The following is a 23,406-nucleotide window of genomic DNA, read 5'->3' on the forward strand; positions in this document are numbered from 1 at the left end:
TAGGTTGTCATTGAATATTTTATTTGCAAATGAAAGAGTAATAACTCAGAAGTCGTAAAAATATACATTTTTTACTTGTGATATTTACATGGATTGTTTTCATCAAACGAACAAACAGAAATTCTGTTCGGTTTTACAAAACCAAACAGAATCCACGGCAGAATAAAACAGATGAGAGTAAAGAAAACGAAAGTGTCTTACATTTCCCTTTAGTGACGCCGCACTGAGCGTGTCTCCCCCTGACATCTCAACAATGTAGTCAAGAGAAACAGCCAACCACACAGATCCCACACAGGCCGGTGATGAGCATAGCACACAAAAAAGTGCAAAGTACATGGATGAACAATTCAAAATAAGGAAGAAGACAAAAATAAAGCTTCATAAAATTTTCTGTGAATATATTTACAATTGTAGAGTTTCTTTTTTTTTTTCTTTTTTTCTTTAGCCGAATACAGTTATGTTACATCAAAGCAAAGCATTCCCATTCGTCTGCTCAATCTCCTATGACATGCAGGTACCTTTGCTTTCCTTCTTGAGGTTGACATCAGCCCCGTCCATCTCTTCTCTTTAACAGTAGCAATACATCACATTCCCCTATACCCAGACACAAGGCCAAACCACAAAGCCTGAGCATAATTTTGCCCTGCTCAACATCTTTAGTCAGAAATAAAACTGCTTAATAGAACATAAAACATTGTGGCTACATGAGATTCATATTCCTATCATATAACACAGGATAACCATAAATGGCTTCATGTTTACTGCACCTTTGAGTGTTGATAATATGACAATATATAGTGTTGATGGATACTGTTTTAAAGGATGATACTGGATGTGCTGCTGACACTCTGAGGTGTGTTAAGACTTTCTTTCTCCGCTCGCTACTGAACTGACAAAAGCTCCTTAAAATTAATTTGTTGGAAAGAGTGCAAGTTTGTCAGGCCACAAAGCTGCACACGAGAGGAGAAATGCAACGCGAGGGCTCATAAACTGGGGAATCTGCCACCTGAGACTTGCAGTTGCTGGAAAGCAAATCAAAAAGCTTGGAGGAATTTAACAGCTGGAAGACTTGCATCCCATCCTCCACCTCCACTGCTACTTTCATCTGTGGTGGAGGGAATTTCAATGGCAAGAGCCTACAGCCCTGGCTCAATATCAATCCTGTTATACCTCTACTGATTCCCAGAGCTACTCTGACAGATTCCTAGGGAAAAAAAAGTCTTGGAGAATATGCTATCCAGATTGTTAAAATGCATTGCAGAGTCTGTCTTTCTGAGTGCCTGTGTGTGTTTTGTTACAGTAGCTGTTTTTGTCTGTGTGTCTGTGTGTGTGTGTGTGTGTATCCCCTGGGTGATGCAGTATAGAGTGTCCCTTTCTGTGCTGCATTTAGTATCCTGGTTCCATCAGTCAGTCGTAATACCTCCAGACATTCGATCCATCAAATTGATTCTGAAGGAGCAGAAATAACAAGGTTTGCTGTTTGGGCTTTTGTTTGTGCAAACTGTGTGTGTGTTTGTGAGCGAATCTGTGCATGTGCAAATGTGAATGTGCATGAAGCACATAGTACCTGTATTTCCGTGTGCACCTGAATGTGATGTGTGTGTGTGTATATACAACATTTACCTGTTTGTATTGTGTGTGTGTGTGTGTGTGTGTGTGTGTGTGTGCGCGTGTGTGTGTGTGCCTTGAGACGCCATCAGTACACCCAGGGCCAAGTGCATTCTATGTTAAGAGACAGCAAGAGCAGGGAGAAAGTGTACAAGTGGCCTCCAGAGCTGACGATAGTTATGAATTATGGACGTGCTTTGTCTCGAGACACCACCCCCACAAGCAAAAACATGACTGCTTCCTGTGAAGCCACGTTCAATAGGCATATAAGTCCATGAAAACTAAAATAAACACTGCCAGTCTGCAGTCGTATCAATTTGGATAGAGGTTACTTTGCCTGACTGGATCCCTCTCATTCACTGAATGGCTAACATGAGAATGTGTGGGTGTGGCCCAAGGGCTTATACTGAATTTACATGCACACACCCACACACCCATACTCACACACTCACAAGCATGCATGCATGCACGCACGCACAGACACACACATACACACGCACACACACACACACACGCAGTAGCATCCCTGGTCAAATCTGAACTGCTGTTTGTGGTTGAATATAAAAGGCATTTTTTTCTCATCTTCCCTTACAGTAACATCACATGTGAAGTCCCAGTATGTGAAGTCCCAGTATGTGAAGTCAAACTACATGTGTTTTTCAGACAGATGTTGGTTGTCAAACATTTTAAGATTAAATTCCTTTATCATATGTGACAGATTTTACTTCAATATGAAAGTTTAGATTTATGAGTGAAACAAGACAGAAGCCCCACTTGAGAATAACAAACAATTCAAGTGTTGGACAGAAGGTACTGAATATGCAAATCATTTCGAACCAGTGGTGGAGCTTGGATTGTAAAATTTGTCCTGAGAGTAAATACCATGGGGCATTCAAAACAGCTTATTTCCTTTGTAATATGAATGTACTCACAAAATTTAATGGCAGTCTGCCCATTAGATTTTGATATATCTTGTGCACAAGAGGAAATTTTAGCCGGATGGTGCGCCAAATGAAAGGTAAGGGATTCCCCGAAATATTCATCATGCCTTGATCATGAGTTCTCAGAACAGATTTCATGGAAATTTGGCAAATAGTTTTCAAAATAACAAAAAATCAAAGGAAATAAATCTCACAGGATCAGTAAATTCCATATATCTTATGAGAGAATCTGGCTGGTCCTTGTATAAATATCTTGCTCTGGATCACAGCATTGGATGAGCAAGATGGTCAGAAAACTAAGAAACTGATCCTCAGACTGACCAACATCGCCATCCTTAGGCCTTTTTTTCCCCTCCAATCTCTATTACATATGATAATATTTGTTTCATATGAACATAGAGTTCAAAGATAAAAATGCCAAAGTGACATGTGAAATAGGGATTTGACTTTTTCACTTTGAACACAACAAATGTACAAAAACACATGGTTTAAATTCACTTTTGGGTTTCCCATTTGACTCTTTTGTAGGGGAGAAAATCTCCCATCACATACCTATATTTATTAAATTAAATGACATCATGTGCGTATATCTATCTGTATGTACAATATAAAACAAGACTGATTACAGAATTTACAGTACATTGTCCTGTGGCATGGGATTGCTTTCTCACCATGGATAATTCACTCTGCTTTGTGCTCCCTGGGCTGTATCTGTTATTACTAGGCAAGTTTTGTGAAGTTGTATCTCTCAGCGTTTGCTGCTGTTGACCCTCAAAGCTGGATGTGAACAGAGACTTAACCACTGGTGTGCTGAAGATAAGGACAAAGAAAGAAACCATCAAAGGGAAGAGGGATTGCAAAGGCACACTAGATAGGCTACTTGCCCTTTTTTTTCAGCTACTTTCAATCAAACCGCACTGGGTCTGTCTGAGGATACGACAAAAGGGGGGATTGGCCAATACCACAGCTCGACCAATAACCAAGCAGGATCCGGTGATTCAGTGAGACAGCAATCGAGTGCCACTCCATTGTTATGGATCCATGGAGAGTACTGACAATGATACCATACACACCCTATACAATTGAAGTCTCTAGAATCATACTTCTTGCTTCCCTCATTCAGACATAGTAATTGTAAAATTGAACGTCAAGGTCAATTCTTTGTGCCTTAGCTTGAATATCGATTCAGTACCTTGTAGGAAGCTGAAAGCAACGGGATCCACCATCTTTGTACATCACACATTCAAGGTGACAGATTTTGGTTTCAGTTCAGAAATGTAGCAGGTAAACAAAAGAGTAAAAAAAAAGCAATAATAATAACCCATCCTAGGGATTGGTGGCACTTCTTAATATGGATGAATGGACACACAGCTGTCTGTCACCCTTTCAACCTGCTCAGATAGAAGAGACAAAGGAGAACAGAGACAAAAGAAAAGAAAAACAAGACCAGCTGGTCTAACAGATGCTTATCCCCTATATTTAAAATATTGACTGTCTATAGGCCTAATACATACTAGTTAATTACTCAGGGAAGATATTCAGTACCAGAAAAAGGTGTCCATAGATGTAGACAGGATGCGAGAGGGGGTAACAACTCCATTTGATTTGACGCCATTGTCAGTGCTACATCCTTGTACCTGAAGTTTCCCCTGCTGATTGGTAAAGCAGATGAGCTGTTTGTGAGCCAGATGAGTCAGTCTCGGGACCACTGTGGTTTCTCGTGGGTTCTTTTATGAGAGCACGAAAGACCGAGAGCACTGAGGCACATGATGCACACACACCGCACACTGTCTGTCCACATGAATGGGCACAGTCGGCCTGACCCACGGGAAGCAAAGGGGTTTGTGGTTTTAAAGCAGGTGCTGGAAGCAGCTAGTCGGAGGTGCAGGGTGACATGAATCAGTGACCCCACCCCCCACCCCCCTCCAAAAGAAAAAAAATCAGTAGCTGTCTTATGCTCTTGCACTTTCTTCTCTTCCCTGTTTCGGCCCTGCTTGTATCTGTCTCGTATTTGTTGACAACCAAAGCTCAACAGCAGTATGACTCCATTGGTACCAGGCTCAGAGTCTGGATCTAGTTTATTATCCAGCTTTCACTGTTTCCCTTTTTCCCCTCTTTTTCTCCACTGCATGCCTAACCCTTTGATTTGATAAATAAATAAAAGCTCTGCTAGGGGGCTCCTTCCACCTCGCTGCACATGGTGCTTCCCTGTGCCTTCTGAAGCCAAAAGAAGGAACTCAAAAAATAAGTTCTGCCTTTAGCCATGAGACACAAACAGTGTCGCATCTCGGGTCTTGTTTTTTCTTTTGTTTTGTTGTTTTATGTAATTCAGTAGGGGGCAAGCATTTCTATTTTCCCTTTTTAAGTATGCATTCATTAAAAGTACTTTTGGACTTATAGTATTGATTCTTTTAATTACATCCTTTTAACTAGTTGCATTTCTTTGTTTATGGAAGAGTCTTAGTCTTTGGGAGGGGGGCATAGGTGCTGGGCAGGGATGGGAGTCTTACATGGCTGCAGGAAGGGGTTGGCTTTCAGTCCTACACAGTCTGGAAGGCCTTGGTCTGGGCGGGGACCATGAGGGTTGGGGGTGTGGGCCCAGACAGGTTCCTGGAGGTGAATTTTGGAGTGGTAGGGGGCTCCGGGGTCTTGGGGGGTACCACTGAAGTGTAGGCTGGTGGGGACTGGGGGAAGCCTGGAGGCTGTCCATTTTCCTTGAGGGCTGCAACAGCAGGTGGGCGAGGGCGGTGACCACGCTGGGCGCTGTTGTGCACCATGGACTGGGTGGAGGAGGCACCGGAGCGCGAGCTGCCGGAACGGGACGAGGACAGGGAGTTGGGCTTCACTAGCTTGGCTTTGGGAGCCTCCGCATCCTCCCTGTGGTAAGAAACACCCACACACACACAGAGCACACAATGATGATAAAGGTCCCCTTATTTTATATCAACTATACCTCTCAAAATAGAAAAGCAAAGCACACACATACACAATAAGCAACACACTACCACTCTCTAACACTGTTCTAAGGCTGTATTCACATGGGACCAGTATTATGTTGGGACCTCATGTAATTCATGAGATACCCCCCAGGTCTGAGTTTTGTGAAACACATTTGCACAAAATAATGAAATCTGCTGAAATCACTAGTTCCCCAGATACAATTTCAAGGCAAAAAAAAAAGTTTTTGCTGAGAACACAATGAAAACTTTCCTGTATAATTCCACTTTTGCCTTACTTTTTCATGATAGGAGGCTAGAAATCAAGAAACTGTATGGCAAAAACAACTTACTGCTTAAAAGAGTTCCACAGACAGGAGCATCAGCAAAACTGGGATAATTCGTGCTGTAATTGTTACTGGGATGATATTAAAATCACAGAGGATCTTTGCAGTGTTTATAAATCACTGTCACCAGGTCACCAGGATGTATAGGATGTGAGGCTAAGTCAGCAGGTAATATTAACCCTATTGATACAGGGCTTATATAACTCTAATGAAAAAGTCAGCAATAGAAACCTCTCATTTGTGCACTGTTGGCTACATGCTACTTCTCAGACAAGCCAGAGATAGTTCCAACAAAGTTTTCAAACAGCACGGAGGTTGGTTATAAATGCACACGCAAGAGATGCATGACTAAAGCTGGTGGTCTAGTTGAGCACATTAGCGGAACAGCTCAGACTCTTAACATGGTATAAAAACAGAAAACACTTCATCACATGTACATTATTTACTGGAAGCTGTCCCTCAACCATGCTACATTATTCATTGTTACATCAGTAAATATGCACCTACACTGACTCCAGTCTGTCACCAAAAATCCTGGTGCTTTTACAAGTGTCATTAGCGGGTCCACAGGGTCCACCAATGCAAGCAGGCTTTAAAGGGAGGAATAAACACTAGCATGATCCCTCAGCTCTGATGCCCCACACACACACGCACTCATGAAATACAAACATGGCGGTAAGGGTAAGGGAGGTGTGAAAAGGAGGCTCTTAAAAGATAATCAATGAACACTTGACCTTGCAGTTGTTTATAGTTTTTAGATGCACACACACAGGCAGGAAGACAGGTAGACAGAAAGTATCCAAGCACATACTGTAGGGGCTGTTGCTGTGTCAGTTAGCATTTTACTTTCTTATCTGTGTCGTAGAACGACTTCAGTTAAACTGTTGCTGCAGGTGTAACACGCTGAAATGGGATCTTTTACTCTTACGTTTATTGTTTTAAGATTATGTTATACTGTCTTATGTTATACTGTCTTACGGCTAAGTGCACTACATAATAGTCTGTCATCTCTGCCTCTCGTTTTAACATGTTCCACTGCCGGTTCCTGACAGGTGTGGATAAGTTAACAAAAGTGAGCTGTGACAGAGGCAGAGAAGGAAAGATAGATAAGGCTATGAATGAATAGAAAGAACACTGTGCAATAATTAAAAGACACCTGTTAAGATGACGAATATGTAACGCCCGCCTTTATGTACAAATACAATAATTGGACTTCATACAGTATTTCTTTCAGCCTAGCAAACTGGGAGATCCAAATTTGCATATGTGAACTCTATTTATTACAATAAAACTGTGAAACACAAGTTGCTCTCTGGGAATTCATCTTTAAATTTCCACTACACACACACAAGTCAACAAACAGCTACGTGCTAAGATGAGACAGGCGGATATTACACATTTTTAACGTAATTATACAATATTACATTAGGTTTGTACAAAGAGGAGTAATTAGAGTAAATCTAGAGAATAGATACCATGGCTTTACTGTAGGAGGACATGAAGCCATGACAGTATCAGGGTTTAGACACCAAGTGATTACTTAGTACACAGGTTTGAACTAAAAAACTAGTTAAACTGCAGCTAAGATAACAGCAACAGCCCCAGACACACTGAGATAGATACAGGAAACACACATATGCACGTGCATATATACATTCACACAAACACACATACAAATGAAAATCTGCATTATTAATCCCACACATCCACACAGCTTTTAGCGCACTACATTGAATTTTTTTACAAAATGGTGAAAAAGTGAAACAATCACAAGTAAGGAAGGAAAGAAGGATGAATAAACCTGATCTCATTTGGAGTCTCCTCCTCCTCGTACTTCTTTTTCTCTTTCTTCCGGAAGACGAGCCAGATGATTAATATGACAATGAGGACACCGAGGGATATTCCCACCACTGCACCTGCTACCATACCTACATCCCTCACATCTGTGAACAGAAAAGAGGAATTGGTGAGTGATGAGAGATAGAGTCGCTCACTGCCTGTTACATATTATTCACTGATAATCAGAACTGACAGCTGTAGTTTTCATTCTAAATCTTAAATTCACAAATACTTGTGGGCCATACTCATTTACTGGCAATATTTCCAACTCCATACGTTTGTGATATAGTGCCCACATGCAATTTGACACCAGGGCTCTCAAACATTTTCTGCTGAGCTACTAGATCTGTCATTTTCTCTACATATGACCCTGACCACCATGGGCCTCTCAGGAAATGTATTAGTGTGACAGTGAAACATAACTGTTGGAGCATAGGTGGTGACCAGTAGCCACAAGTTTTAGTTTAGCGCAGTCCCTTGTGTTGGAGCACAGGGGGGTGAGGTGGTGGGGAGGTAGACGGAGAGGCAGACAGGGGAATAAATGTATTTCCAGCCGCAGTTTGAAACAATAACCATCAATCAGTGTGACAGTTTGGTGTGAGGTGAATGCTGCGAGGTCGTTCCCAAAACTCACGCTGCATCGTAACCTCAATGGTGCAGTTTTCCTCCCCCACGTCATTGCTTGCTGTGCACCTGTAGACACCTGTGCTATCCATGGTGAGATTTCTCAGGGTCACAATCTCTGGGTTCTTGAGATCTGGGGAATAAAACAGTTAATACAGACTGCAGAATGGACCAATATGAGTAAGTATAGTGCTTAAGTGTCTACTGTACATTGTTTGTGCATTGCTGCATGTTTACTATCCCCACTTTCAATTGCATTTGCAGGACAGGAGAGACAACAGTAATATATATTGTGGCTTCAGAAAGAGAGAGAGAGAGAGATAGACAGCCAGAGCGTGAGGGAAAGAGAGAGAGAGAAGTTGATGGAGTGTTTATTTAAGACCTAGGCCCATCACACTGAGGAGGACTGGAAGAGAGTAGCAGGAGTGTGTCTAAGAGAGCGATGGAGCCCCACAGCCCCATGGGATATTTAGTCATTCCCACCAATGACAACCATGTGATATTACCTTTCACCAGACACATAAATAATGGCTGCTGACGCTGTGTGTTATCATCCAATGAAAACTAATTAGACTGAACAGGTGTTGTTTGGTGGAGGTCATTAATTTGAAGGTTTTTGTCTGGGCACGTGCCATCAAGGATGCCAGTTGAACACTGGGGGGAAAAAATGAGACAGAGGGGTTTGCACCCCGAGGGTGTTTATGCCAGTTTAGAGAATACACAGCAGGGAGAATTGCCCATTAGCTTTTCTTCTACAAACTGTCTCTGTTACTGTTTAGAGGAAGATATGTCTGGTTGTGATCCAAGAGGAATGCCAGAATCCACACCATGTGAATGAAGTGTGCCTCAGGGTTACTACTGAGCCAATGTTCTCTTTTTTTGGTACAGAATGCTGTGGGAGCTGCCAGTCCAGTTCTGTGTATTACATTTGATTTTCTCCTTTTTACACACAAGCCAAGAAACACACTGACTTTATGCATGCAGGTATAATTCACCTGAGCCAGGCTAACATTTCAATGTCACAGACATCTTCATCAGATCACAGTATCAACCTAGATACTTGTGTTTATATAAGTCATCCCAACAGAGTACAACTAGAAATCAGATAGCTGTGCTCTGTTTCATTTTCTGGAAAAATATGCATGCTTAATGTGGACTTCAGCTGTAGATATGTCTTGCACAAATTTGGGGGGCAGCAGTACTGTAAGTCTAAAGATAAGAAAGTCATGCGGAATCAGTGGCCTAATTGGAACAATCAAAGCCTATCTAAGTGCCCTTGAGCAAAGCGCTGTAACTGTTAATTACTCTGGTGAAAGCAGCTCAGGGAGCAGCAACAGGAGAATAAAGTTGTACTGGGCAGATTTAGCTGTCAGTGTGTGCAAATGTATGAACGTAAAGGTGGGAGGAGGTGAAGGAAACGCAGTGTGCTCAGCAAAACACTTCCTTGAATAAATGCAGCCTATAAAAATCACAGATATGAAAATGAATCTTCATAGCATTACTCTGCAGAGGGCTTTAGCGTGGATGAATGGTGAATCAGCGTGTCAGAATACCGCCAATTATTTTTCTCACCTATCAGTGCCAGGTTTGGCAGTTTGCCCAGACTCTTGCCTTTGTCCAGCACTCGGTCCCACTTGTAGCTGATGGGGTCTGAACCATCGCTGGACTTGCAGCTCAGCTTGACATCACTGCCTTCCAGGAGTTTGCCATCCATCCAGCACCTTGGCTTGGAAGGTTTGACTGTAAAAATGCACGAGAATCAGTTTAATCCAATTGTGCAACAAAGGAGACAAACTTTTTTTTTATTTATTGCATCAGTACAGATATCTTCACAATTTAGTGAAGAGAGAGTTTTGCATTAAATTTTAAGTATTTATAATGCTTTGAGCAAAGTAATAGCAGATACAGTTATCCCAAGAGTCTTACATAAATTATCAATATGTGTTGTTTACAGCTTTTGATGTAAAAACCAAAAAATATAGTAAATGTATTCATTTACATTTACATGATCTTTAGCTAATTATCTTATCTATGGATAAAGTAGTCTATCAGTTAGCCAAAGATTAATCTAAACCTTCTTCAGTTGTTCCATTAACAGTGAATGAGAACTGTTCCCAGTGCAATTATAAGGAAATACAGACACATTTCATAATTTTGAACTGTTATTATAAAATATAATTGCATTCGATTCAAGTTAATAAAATCACTTTTCCATTCTTGTTGGATATGTTGATGATGATACGATTTAACTGTACAAGATGGGCTGAATTATAGTTTACAATGAATTTTCTCTTTTCTCTTTGACACGTGTTATTCCACAATGTAAAGCAAATGTAAGTATAAGCACAAGTATATGTCACTTTAGAATTAAACATTGCATAAAATTCAGAGGAAAGGCATAAAAGTGACATAACACTCATTCTACTACTACTACTCATTCTACTTTAAGTTGAAATGTTAAACATACTGTGTAAACTTTATTCGAATGTGTCGATCTATATCCATTACTGATGTCATTTACAACTTTTAATGAGGGGTAGGTTAATCCATGCTTTCCATTACATTACACATCATTTCTCAGAGCTGGTGACACACACACACACATAGAGTCCTATAGGGAATGGATCAATGTGACCCCAAAGCTGGCCGTGAACGCTTATGGTGATATGTTCTCCACAGGTCAAAGGTTTTGGTCAAAGTCCAGTAGCTTGAGGCATAGTACAGTATAGCTAGAGTCTGCTGAGCCCTGTACAGCTACTCTGTTTAGGTACGTGCTGAAAGGCACCGCTGAGCTATGAAAGCAGGAAAATAGCACACAGTTTTCTCCCTTCCAAGTGTCATATTTTTAGATCAACGGTGAGCTATATTTAAACATCTATTTTGTATTTTTGTGATGCTGTCATATTAGCAGTGTCGACTATTGTGTGCTTGTCAGCAGAGATGTAGTATAAGTATCTCTGTAATACTATGATGTAGTGAGTTAGTGGTAGCCGGTACATAAACCCAGATAGCTTATGCGTATCTCTCCCTTTGTTCATCTAACCCTCCTTTTCCTGCTCTCGGAAGCAGAGTGTATTCTGCTCACACACTCAGTAAGGAATATAATGAGAGGAGCTGAGCAGGGAGCACTGACGCTTCGTCTGTGCATCTTGCAGCTCTGTCAGGGTCAGTTAGGCCTAACTGCAGCAGGAGCAGTTGGAGAGCTTAACTGCAGACACACACAAATACACTTGTGTTTGGCAGTACATACACACCTAAAAAATACAAACAAATACACATGCAAAACACACACTCAGTCATAAACCTTCACATTCAAATCCACTCACTCTGCAGCACGAACGGTTTAGGCATCCAGGCATGAGCTTGCACATAAACACACACAGACACACACACATACACAGCCACTGGAAGCGTGCATAAACCCTGGTGCGCACACAAATACATACACTCGCACACTGTCTCATGCCAAGCCAGCTACCAGCTCGGCTGCCAAGCTATTATCTTAGCGTGGGGAGCAAGAGAAAAATGCAAATGTTCGTCTCTCTCAAAATCGAAAGTGTCACCGCAAAGCTGAGGGCAATTTGTAAAAATTGAGGCACTAACTCACTGAAATGTCTTCATGGAAGAGAGAGGAGAGTGAGAGCGAGAGGATTAACAGACTGTTCCATTAGAAAACCAATAACCGTGGGTTGAACTAATCTCCCATGATGTTTTAATAAATCGCCTGCTTTTCTGACATTGAGAATGATCTCGCTCCTTCCGCTGGACTTTGTGACTGGCTTTTGTGGTACAGACGCTTCCCTTTTTGCTGTCTGTCCTTCAGAGTTGTTTAGCTATGTGAGATATGCAGGCGGAGACACATATTACCACTGAGCTGGTTGTGAAGCTAAGCCATGTATAACCATCTGTATATTGGGCAAATGAGGAAAACAGAAAGCATGGGGAAAAAAAGGGGGGGCTAAAACGTACAATGATGACTTTGCTGCGGCTTATGAGTCCAAAACAAGCTTTTCTACATTTGTAAGAGCTAAGACATGATTTGTACAAATAATTTCCCTAAGTAGCTTATCTCTTGTTAGATTGATGGCAGTGCAGTTTTTTCAATGTCATTTTCAACAGCTAAATTTGATTACAGAATGCACCTCAAACTTAGAGCAGGGTCTGTTGTCTGTTTCGTTTCTTATCTGAGAGGACACAAATATATTAGCTCTATGTGCTACAGACGTACTGTAAAAAGAATTGAACTTGATGCTTGTCCATGTAACTTAATCAATCAGTTCTGTGCTCCTCCAGGCCCAGTCGCATGTTTCTGGTCTCACCTCATCAACAAACCAATCCAAACGAACCCAAACAGCATGAGCAAAATCAAATCACACTGTCTGAATCAAATTGAGTCATTAGATCAGTCAGCATGACGGAGGAAATGTGCCAGGCTAATGATCCAGTGATTAGGTCTGTGTGTGTTTATGTGTGTTTGTGCATGAAAGAGAGGTAGTGTGTGTGTGTGTGTGTATGTGCATTTTCCATGTAAAAAATGAGTTCAGGTCTCTTCATAACCTTGATAGCATGTGCATGGACATGCATGCGCGTGTGCACCTGTGTGTGTGTATCTTTCTGCAACCTGAGAGTGTGTGTATTACAACACTCACCCAGCACAATGAGGTTGACCTGGCTCCAGTGATACTTTCCACCAGTCTTGACTTTACAGTAGTATTCCCCAGAGTCAGTCAGCAGGAGGTCACTGATGAGCAGGGAGGCGTCTCCCCCCAGGTACTCCCCTGCGAAGGACAGACGGCTGGCCTCGCTGCCCGTCGCCTCATTGGTGTACACCTGGCCCCCGAAGAAGGTAATGATCTAGATATATCGAAGAGAAGAAAATCAGAGATGTATTTTAACATTGTTTAGTGTATTACAGTCCGGCCTTCAGAGAAAGAGAGACAGAGAGAGACAGAGAGAGAGGGAGAGAGAGAGAGAGGGAGACTGTTGTTTGATCATTTAGTATCACCAACATGCAATAATTTTGCAATTTTTTAATCTGGTAATACAATAAATACTAATGTTTTAACTGTCGGTTATATCAGTTTTCATCTAACTAATGCAACTAATTCCCTGAAAAAGGAGTTCATGTCACTTATCAACATGTTTGATGTAGTCAGTTTCTATGTCTCAACTGTTGAGACGTAGAAACTGAGATACTCGATATACAATATTTGACTAGCAGCCTGCCATGAACATTCAAAATGACATAACTCTGAGGATAATGTGCATATTCACATAGTTTCTCACTGGGTGCACAGTCTGGAGAAAAATAGACTACTAGCACTCATGGGAGACATTGTTAACAATCACTTTTTAATTAACACTTCGGAAATAATATTTTACAAATGAATGCATTTGCTGAAATGCCAGTATCCTGCCAGTGTTCATTTAGGCTGATTATCTGTGAGCACTGTTATCTCCTTATGCTTTCTACTCGCAGATCTGTCAAATTGACCAAATAAAAATCTATTCTGGCACTGAGATAAAAGATTAAAGTACCCACTGAGGAAATGATGTGATAGTGGCATTCTGGATGAAATATCAGGCCAGAAAACCAAAAAAAAATGTCTCACACATAGTCCAACATAGTCAAGAGTATGTAGTACTCAATACTGGTCATGTGCCAAAGAACAAGTGGGTTGACTATGGTTTAGAGCTAAATCTAATAGGGCCATTCAAATATATAAAAATAACCAAAAGTAAGGTCTTTTGAAGTACATTGATATATAAATTGATGTTACTATGAGGGAACAGAACAGTGCACAAGTAGGACTTCCTATAAATTAAATTGAGGTAAAGGAAATGAGAGACAGGAGTGTATGGAAAGTAGGACAATAAAAATTCAGTCAAGTCTGTGTACAATATGCATATGTCTATGCATATGTATGATTGTATCCGTACATGTATATGTGTATGTAGGCCTGCATGTATGCATATTTACATACACATGTACTGTATATGTGCTATTCTTCTTTCTTATATCTTCTCTGTTTATGTATCTTTATATTGATTTCTTTGTGATTTGCTTATTTGAGGACTTTAGTATTTTTCTACATAGCAAAATAAAAAATATATAAAAGGTGTCTTCATCAAAACCTTATAATAATTAGGCTAGTGAAGCAAAAGCCAGTTGTGTCACAGTCTACGATTGACACTTTTCTTTTTCTTTTCAGTGCAAGGTAAATTGATGTTTGCACAGACTGGGCCTTCAAAGGAAAAATGAGATGATTTGAAATTTCAGTGTGGACATGTAACATCTGTAAACATGTACTGAAAACTTTCATTTTCTCCTCTCTGCCTGTTTGTATCTTTGCTTATTTCTATCTTCTCCTTGTTTTTTAGCCTCTCTCTCTCTTCTCTCATTCCATCCACATCCACAAACACAAACAAACACAGCTGTCACAGTGGCCTATTACTCAGGGCAAGTGAGAGCCTGCAGATGGGGACTGCTAAATGCCGGTGCCACAGCGCATCAGCGCCTAAGAAACAGGGGCACCTGCTGTGATCGCAGGTGACAACTGGCCATTTGCACACACATGCACAGATATACACACACAAAACACGTAGCGGGCAAACACACCACGAATGCAGACATACATTACAGTGCAACAGCTACAGGCACAAACCCACATGGCTTTGGCACCTAAACAAAGTGGGACATATTTTAAAAACATCTGCCTATGGGCACACTTTTGTTGACTTCATAAATTCTAGACATGTATTACTCACAGACATGTGAAACTAGACTACACTACATTTGTATGTGTATTTATGCTCCTGGTTATGTCTGTGTGTATTCTGAACATATGCTTATGAGACCGATAGAAAGATAGTGAAAGTGACGGTGAATGTGAGGAATTTAAAACGAATTTTGTAAAATGGCCACGGGCTGTTAGCATAGTTTACAATTAAAATGAGGTGGTTTATATATTCAGTAATAAATGAAATTACTATGCAGGCATGGAGTGTCCCTGCCTGCTCTGGTTTTATGGAATGGATAAAACGCAAGTTTGTTGGCAAAAATAGAAAGGTTATTTTCAGAAATAGTATTTATTAAGAGTACTGTAGTGGCTGTGGTAAAATATAAGATTATCATGTATAATATGTATTTTACTTTCATATCACATATCATACTTCTGTTAAAATTGAATGACAGATACATTCTAGTACTTTTCTCATTTAGCGTCTGTCCTGTTGCTGTAATATTCTCTGTTTTACAGTTTAAGACAGGGTGCAACGTTTGCATGCTTCTCCCATTAGAGCCAGCTGTGACACGTGAGTGCGTGTTAGATGATGTCATTGCATTGTGATTCGATGAAATACATGTGGGGAAGGCGAAATGCATTATGGGATGCTTTTTTTTTGTTAGTGTGTTTTTATGAAGCCCCCAAGAAGAGTGCCGGGCTTTGAAGCCGAATTGACATAGTGGCCAAACCGTGGAATTACAACTTCCTGGTCCAACAAGGGCCCAAAAAGCATTTTTCCCCACACATGATCATGAGAGCGGCTGTAAAACGGTGGATACATTTTTTTGAGTGTCACAACCCCCGAAAAATAACTCGTTTTACTATCAGAATTTGACCCATTTGATCCGATAACATTTAGAAAGTCCAAAGGAGCTGCACAATTGAATTATTTTAACCCTATTCAAGTTAGCCGGAGGGCTAAACTAGAAGTTAGTGGAAGTCTCTGGTGTGCATTCTCCATGGGTGTATTGGGCCCATAGAGTGTGCACAGTATACATTCATTTCTTTACAGCGGAAAGTAGCTTTTTTGGCTTCATGTGCTACTGAGCAGCTTCCATAGGAATGAAAGGGGTCCAGCCTCCAACGATGTATTTTTCTTATGTATGTTTTTTTTCAGTACTCTTAGCACATTTTAGTCCCAGGTTTTAGGAGATTTAGAAGGAGGTTTTAGAATGTTTTTATAGAGGGCTCCTTAGGTTGAAATGGGTTAAGGATGATTTGGAACAAGTAACACAGAAACCAAAAGAATTTAAACATTACCATATTATTAATGTATCTGTACAGTTGAGTAAAAACAGTGTGTCATGCTTGTCCTGGTAAAAAATAATAAATTGTAATAAACCAATAAAGTCAATTTTGCAATGAAAATCAAGAGCATACAGTAAGTCTTAAGTATAGTGGTTTATTTTTTAAGAGGATGTTAATGTGGTAAGTATTTATATCTTTACACAGCCTACCTTCAACACTCCAGGTTTATACCACACCTGTCACTATGTTAACACACTTTTTTTTGTTTTTTAAACTATGCTCATGACAGGTCGCACATCAGCACAGTGAAGGAGATCCAGTCTTTTACTATTCATCCTGAACAATTTAGGAAAATGTTGGTGTGACTCATAGAGTGGACCTCTCATGTCCCATCTCCAACCCCTCTGTGTCCATAACACATGTAGCCTGTACATTTGCTAACACAGGCTAAATGTTGACAAGATACTCTTTCCCTCTCAACACGGTCTTCCAGCAGAACAAAAGAATGATTTATTCATTCAGCTACAGGCGCAGTCTCTTTCCTAATCAAATTTTCAGACATTTGATTTTAATGTTATCTTCCTGTTAAATATTCATTGCAATGTGGCAGCCCCCTTCTGAATCATCAAAGCGTAAGACACTTGTTTTCCCCTTTCTTTCATTCCCAGCCCCTCTCTTTCCCCTCCACATTCTCCTTTTCTTTCTCACAGTGTTACGCTTCTCTGTGCAAACCAACACATCAGTGCACGAACAAACGACTTCCAAAGAGAAAGGAAATCTCTTTCTTCTGTCAGAAAGCTGGTGAGATTTTACGCTCTGTCTATTATCAGATACTACGTTCAATTTGGGTGAAGAAAGGCAACGATTCAAAGCCAGCGAAACGATACCATGAAATCTTCAGAGGCTGTGAAAAAACTAAGTTAAGGCCATTTAAAGACTTTCAGCCAGGTGAAGCTTTACTTTAGACAGAATAGTTCTGTTGCTGTTTGAGGTTAAAGTCTACAGAATTATTCCAGGATAAAGAACATCTGTTTCATTAGCTGCTATCAACCGATTTCATGTTCTAGTTCTAGTTAGTTATAAGATTTAAGGTGGATACAGCAAACGAAACCAAAAACAATATATTGCTTTAAGTGGAGCACGTATTTGGAATCAAATGTTTCGGTCTGATTTTGTTTTTTAAAAAAAACTGAAATAGTTGAAGAAATATGGATAAAAAGAGAGAAAATAGTATAGCTGGTGAGATCTGATTCCAGTCTCGTAATAAGAAGCCTTAAACCGTCCAAGGTTACAACCACAAAATGAGTTGGGGAACATTTTGTGGCATGATTGTTCCTTTGTGGAAGGCACTAAAACTTGAAGTGCCACAGTAACACAGTAACAATGAGTTAATGGTCAACTATTATGACTCCTGTTGGAAATCAATCAGCATGATTCAAACAGGGGACAGATAGAAGATAGATAAAAACTCTGTGTGTGTGTGTGCATGAGTGTAAGAGAGAGTGAGTGGGGGACAGAGCGAGAGAGAGAGAGAGGGAGGGAAAGATAAGATTGATAAAAGTACTGCAGAAGTCAACAAAGGTCTGTGTTTTAGCATAAATGTTCAAATTTTGATTTGCTAGGTATCTACCCTCTAGCTAGGATCACAAAGTGTGTAACCCTAGGATTCAAAGCAATGAAAAATGTGTTCTCGCATTTATGTTTGGCCTATAGCATAAAAACGGTTTTACTTTTTGCTTCAGAAGAACACAGAAATCCCATTTGATGAAATCAAACTGCACTTTGATACCATTTATGCTCTGCATTTTTTCAGCATTACTTATTTACTCTATAAATAACTCTCTATATAGTAGTTGACATTGCTAGTGGCAGAGTCCGCCATTCCAGAGCTTGATTCAAATTGCCTTTACACAAATTCACAGGAAATGAGGCATGCATGTATTCCAACATTACTGTTCTTTTAATTTTATTACATTGATACTAGTTACAGTGTCACTGTCCACAGCCATGTCAGAGCTGTATTAAGTCACTGTTAAAGCAAATGAAACATCTCACTGCTGCCGCTTCACATCAAAAGCATTCAAGTGGCGAAATACTGGGTAGCTTTATTTGTGAAGCTGTCACATCAACCACATTGTATTTGTCACTGGGCATTGTTAAAACATGAGTTTGTTTGGCTGCACTGTAAACAGATAAGTTGTTCTTCTGTTGTATTTCAGTCAAAGTAGCTGCTCTAGGGGTGTTTCATTTAACTACACATGCTGATATCCCCTGTAACCATGGGAGTCACCAAATCAACCACAACTGAAATCTTAAGGGATATTTCATTTTGAAGTAACTTCATTATGGCCTAAAAGCCAAAGTAATAATGTCATCATTACTTAAGTCATGATAGAGTGAAATTACAATCCTTTCAATTAACCCTATGGGAAGGCGAGGATAAAACAGGAAGGAAAAAGTAACCTTATCTCACCACTTTCTGTTTGGAGTTTGGTTTTTGCAGTAGCCACTCAATGTCAAGTGAGTTGGATGATGGGAACTGGTGGTGGCAAGGTAAGGTAGCATTATCCCCAACGACCTTCTTCATGTCCGTCTGGGCACCTACTGACAGCAGGCTGAATAGAACTGAAGGAGAAGAAGGGAGAGAGATGGGGAGAGAAAAAAACAGAAGAGTTAGAGAGATGTCAGATGAGAACACTAGCTCGATCCAAACTTGAGACAAGAGGCAGATGCTACGGATAGGAAGCAAAACCATGCCGATAGAGGAAATTGAGACAGAAGACACAGTGAGAGATATGACCCAGAATCCCAATCACTGTCCGACAGATGTGAAGATACGTCACAGCCGGACACTGAAGGGAGACAGAATGGGAATTCTTCTTACAGGAAAAAGAGTTTGACAGAGGAGGTCAAAGAGAAGCATTATGATGATCTTTTTGTTAACCCTTTTTGACAGGGGTGGTCAAACATCACATTCTTATTCACAGCAAACACTTTGGGGAGTCGTGGCCCAGGAAGGAAAGGTACCTAGTGAATTGCTTGCACATGGACATTTCTGCTATAATAAATATGAAGGGGAAATAAATTATTGTCATTTGAATTACAAAGATGTTTTAAACCAAGTAGACAAAATGGGAACGTCAGAGATAGGACAGACACCATCCACAACTATTGCAAATGGAACATACCAAAAGAAATGCACAGTCTACCTAGTAAAGTGCTTGGGTAAAAAGTAGCAATAATCATGTGTGTGTGTGTGTGTGTGTGTGTGTATAAGTGAAGGACTTTGGGCACAGGCCAGACTGTCAGGGCTTGTGTCTCAGTTGGGGAGCAGCGAGGCTAATTTATTGGAGGATGGTGGACAGCCCGGCGGGCTTGAGTGGAATTAGCCAGAGGCGTCACGGGGGTTTGCTGGAAGCTGAAGCTGTGGTGTGTGTGTGTTTGTGTGTGTCTAGAGGGGGTGGTGCACTGCTGAGATATTCGACTCTCTCCACCTGGTAGAAAGACTGTACAATAATGCAGAGCTCCACTGAGCTTATGCACTCAAAGGCGTCAGATATTTTTGGCTCTACAAAATTTAACTTAACTACCTGCTTTTAATTTAATAGTTGAACGAGCTATTAGCTCCTGGGGATGCTGAGCGCTTAAAATAAAGTTATTCAGCTTGGCAGATGCTCATCTGGACTCATGCAGGAATGTACACGTTGTGTAAATATTGTTACATCTCCTTTTTATTATTATGCTGCTTAATAGCTGCTCAGAGGTTCAATAGTTCTTCCTGTTTGCACAGAATAAATAAACATCATGGTAAGGGTTGAACAAAAACTATGTACATGCACAGCTGCTATATGTATGTATGTATCTATGCTGTGGAGTGATTAAACCCAAAGCCAGTTGCTGAAAGAATGCCTTTGTGCTCACTGGACAAAATCACATGCTGTCAAATGTTCCACAGGAGGCCAAATGTGGTCTGTGAATGCATCAGCGCTCACTGGGCGCCTGTCCACTTGTCTACTGGTCCACCCTCACAGGAGCCAACACCCTGTCCCATAAGTGATCTTTGGGCCAATGAAAATGTCAGCTCTGTGCTGTGAAACCAATGAGTCAGTGCTGACGCAGGACACAAAGGGGAAGAGTGGTGAGCTTCACCCATACAGATAACATCATGTTGTGGGTTTCAGCAGTTCTTCAAGTTTTGTTTTCTTGTGTTTTCTGCTATACACTTGAGCTGAGGGCCACTCACTGTCAATCAAGTTTAAAGTTTCCAGTTGGCATTCACCAGCTGGACAGAGAAAGAGTACTTTACGGTTGGCAGTGTGTTTGCGTGTCCCTTTGGCAGCCCAAGAGTGACAGGATGAATTGCTGAGGTTCTTCTGCTCCTGTTGGACCACCTGCTCAGTTCAAATCATCAGTCAGCAGAAAAATAAGGGCCACTCCTCCTCACCAAGGAGCTCCTGGACCCTGAAGTTATCAAGGTTTATGACTTTTTAATGTAGCATTTGCAGGGTCAGTCATCTTGTGGGCTCCCCTCCGATATTGGTTTGGATGTCAGGAGAAAGACAGAGCTTTGCAGTATTAAGAATATTCAAGAGGGAGAAGGGTCAGACTGTGCAGTTGGTTGAATCTAATGGGGCGAGTTAATGCGTGAAGGTGGTTAAAGGGTCTGCTGGTGTGCCCACTGTCTTCCCTCGACTCCTCAGGCAAGCCTCTGTAATCAGTGCTCCCACACTCATCAGCAGCCCAAGGCTGCACCCTGCACAGTGTAGCAGGCCTGATAAGAGCTCCCTGCTTCCTTTCTCACCTCCCACCTCCTCCTTAACTGCCCATCGCTTCAGCTATGGGCTCTGTAAATGGAAGAGTTCACCTGAAAGATAGATAGGGCCAGGGTGACCGAAGAAAGCCGGGCATTGTAATCTTTTTCCACGAAACACACTTGACTTTCCACTAACCAACTTAAATTGACCTTCAAACAATGACTGGGGGTTAGCTCACTAACTGTGTCAAAAATGTGCTTCACTGCCCAACAGTGAGGCTCAGTGAGTGCCATAAACTGTATGTATTTCAAAGAAAAAATGGACAGCAAATATGTTGTATGTGTAACAGAAAGAAATCTGTCTTAGTTTTTGTCAGAAAGACTCGGCAGACAAATCAGAGGGGGTTTTGGTTGGTATACAATCGCTGCTCCCCACTTTCCCATTTATTTATGGTCTTGCAGAGGGGCTTTTGTGCTCTGGAATGGATGACACAGTGGTCCCAAAATAAGCTAGCCTTGATGTGAGTTTGGCTTGCATTTGAATTGGCCTCATTCACAGTGTGCACAGCTGGGACGATTGGACTGCAAGACCACATCATTTGTGTCAACATCAATGATGAGACACAGTGGAATTCACCTCTGTGGCAGCTTTGCACACATAGTGTGAAAAAAATGTTTTGTCAGTCAAATTTGGGTTTATGACCTTTAAAATTGCAGTAAGGTGACCTAGAAACAATAAAAACTGTGAGCCATGTTAGCTTAAACCCAGACATATATATATAACAGTCCTCATCACAGTGCTGTGTGTGAATTCACATGTCTTTATGAGATTCCATAAGGACATGGGGAAGTCTTATCTAAATAAACACGGTCATCTTGAGACGGAGAGATGTATGTGGAGAGGACTTTTGAAATGGTAACTTGTACCATATCACAGGACATATACTCCATCCCTCTTTCTCTTCCATTGTGTCTGCTTGTCTCAGCTCCATTTGGCTCAGCTTCATGCTTCCATTTGTGGCTAAGTTCAATCTTTACCCACAGAAAGAAAGGAAAGAAGCATATCATAATTAACAAAAGAAAGTGGGGAGCTAACACCAGAGGTTTAGAAAGAGAGAGTGAGGAAGTGAGAGAAAAAGATAGACACTTTTGACAAAGAGAGGGAGTGAGAAGCTAGGGTGAAATATGGAGGAACCAATTTCTATGAAAAGGCCCTAGGGGGAGTTGTGCTCCAGTAAATCCGCCTTACAGAGCCCCGCAATCTTATTATAGTGTGGCCAGTGAGACGGACAGACAGACAAACAAGGCAGGCCTGGATCTTTCACACTGCCCAAAGTCAAGCCCCATATCCCCTCAGTCAGCACATCGGTCTGGCCGGGGCCTTTGCCATGTCCAAAGCTTATGACCTCTGGTACTCAAACACAGCAGATCAGAGAAGGGAGAGGGACATGGAGAGAGATAGAGGGTGGGAGTGAAAGGAAAGAAAAAAATAGGTTGAGGGAGGGGTGGAGAGATGGTGCAATGCCTTATTTTGAGCACTTACTGTAAGTCACTGGTGTGGAGGATGGATTATAGCATCACAAAGGTGGTTTTAGAGACAGGTTAGAAAATGCACAAAAGGAGGAAAAGACTGGGTGTATGACTGTTTTATTTCTGCTGACAATTTCCCGCTGTGTGTATTCACACTGCTTTTTGTCTGTAGGATACATATGTGCCTATCTACATTTGATGTACATGCGTGACTGCTGGCGTGTATGATGAATGCTTTATGCTCTGTCAGAAAGACAGTTCCACTTCCGCCTATCTGCATAAAGGAGATGCGGAGGACTATCTTTTGCCGACAATAAATCATGATGCTTTAGCACAAAGACCTATGATTTGGGATACAGCTGTCATCAGGCATACAGACTCAAGTCACATGCTTCACTGCAGCAGGAAACAGTAACAATCATCTCCCAACCCTGCCAATCTGTACAAAAACTGTTTATGTTCCGTCAATTACAGGCTCATGATGTTACAGAGAAAGAGAAGTGTTTGCGCTGTATGACCTCCATATAAATTCTCTAAAACACAACTTCATGCATGTAACTAGCAAAATCTGACGCGGCAAATATATATACAAAGCATCAATTCTTATTGCTGACATAGAGCTAGTTTTTTAGCTGAGTTGGAGACATGCTGAGAGGAGCGTAGGGCTGATGAGACAATGGTGAAATGCTCACGGCTCAGAGTGCTGTTTAAAAGAATGTGTCTGCCCCCACCCACAGTACAGCAGTCTTATGTGACCTGAATTAGCTATTCAAATGACAAACATTATATACTATA

The 23,406-nt window shown here is 41.1% G+C and overlaps 1 protein-coding gene across 1 annotated transcript in view; it reads right to left on the reverse strand.

The window, feature by feature from the left end:
- The window catches only part of clmpb (CXADR like membrane protein b), a 66,998-nt gene continuing 43,592 nt past the window's right edge, over positions 1-23,406 (reverse strand). The window contains exons 3-8 of the mRNA XM_044354565.1: positions 18,802-18,953; positions 12,945-13,149; positions 9,868-10,035; positions 8,306-8,428; positions 7,634-7,775; positions 1-5,426 (exon numbers count right to left, since the gene is read on the reverse strand). Coding sequence (XP_044210500.1) covers positions 5,090-5,426; positions 7,634-7,775; positions 8,306-8,428; positions 9,868-10,035; positions 12,945-13,149; positions 18,802-18,953 — 1,127 coding nt within the window. The 3' untranslated portion in view covers positions 1-5,089. The remainder of the gene's footprint in view (positions 5,427-7,633; positions 7,776-8,305; positions 8,429-9,867; positions 10,036-12,944; positions 13,150-18,801; positions 18,954-23,406) is intronic.

This window comes from Thunnus albacares, chromosome 6 (assembly GCF_914725855.1).
Source record: "Thunnus albacares chromosome 6, fThuAlb1.1, whole genome shotgun sequence".
NCBI lineage: Eukaryota > Metazoa > Chordata > Actinopteri > Scombriformes > Scombridae > Thunnus > Thunnus albacares.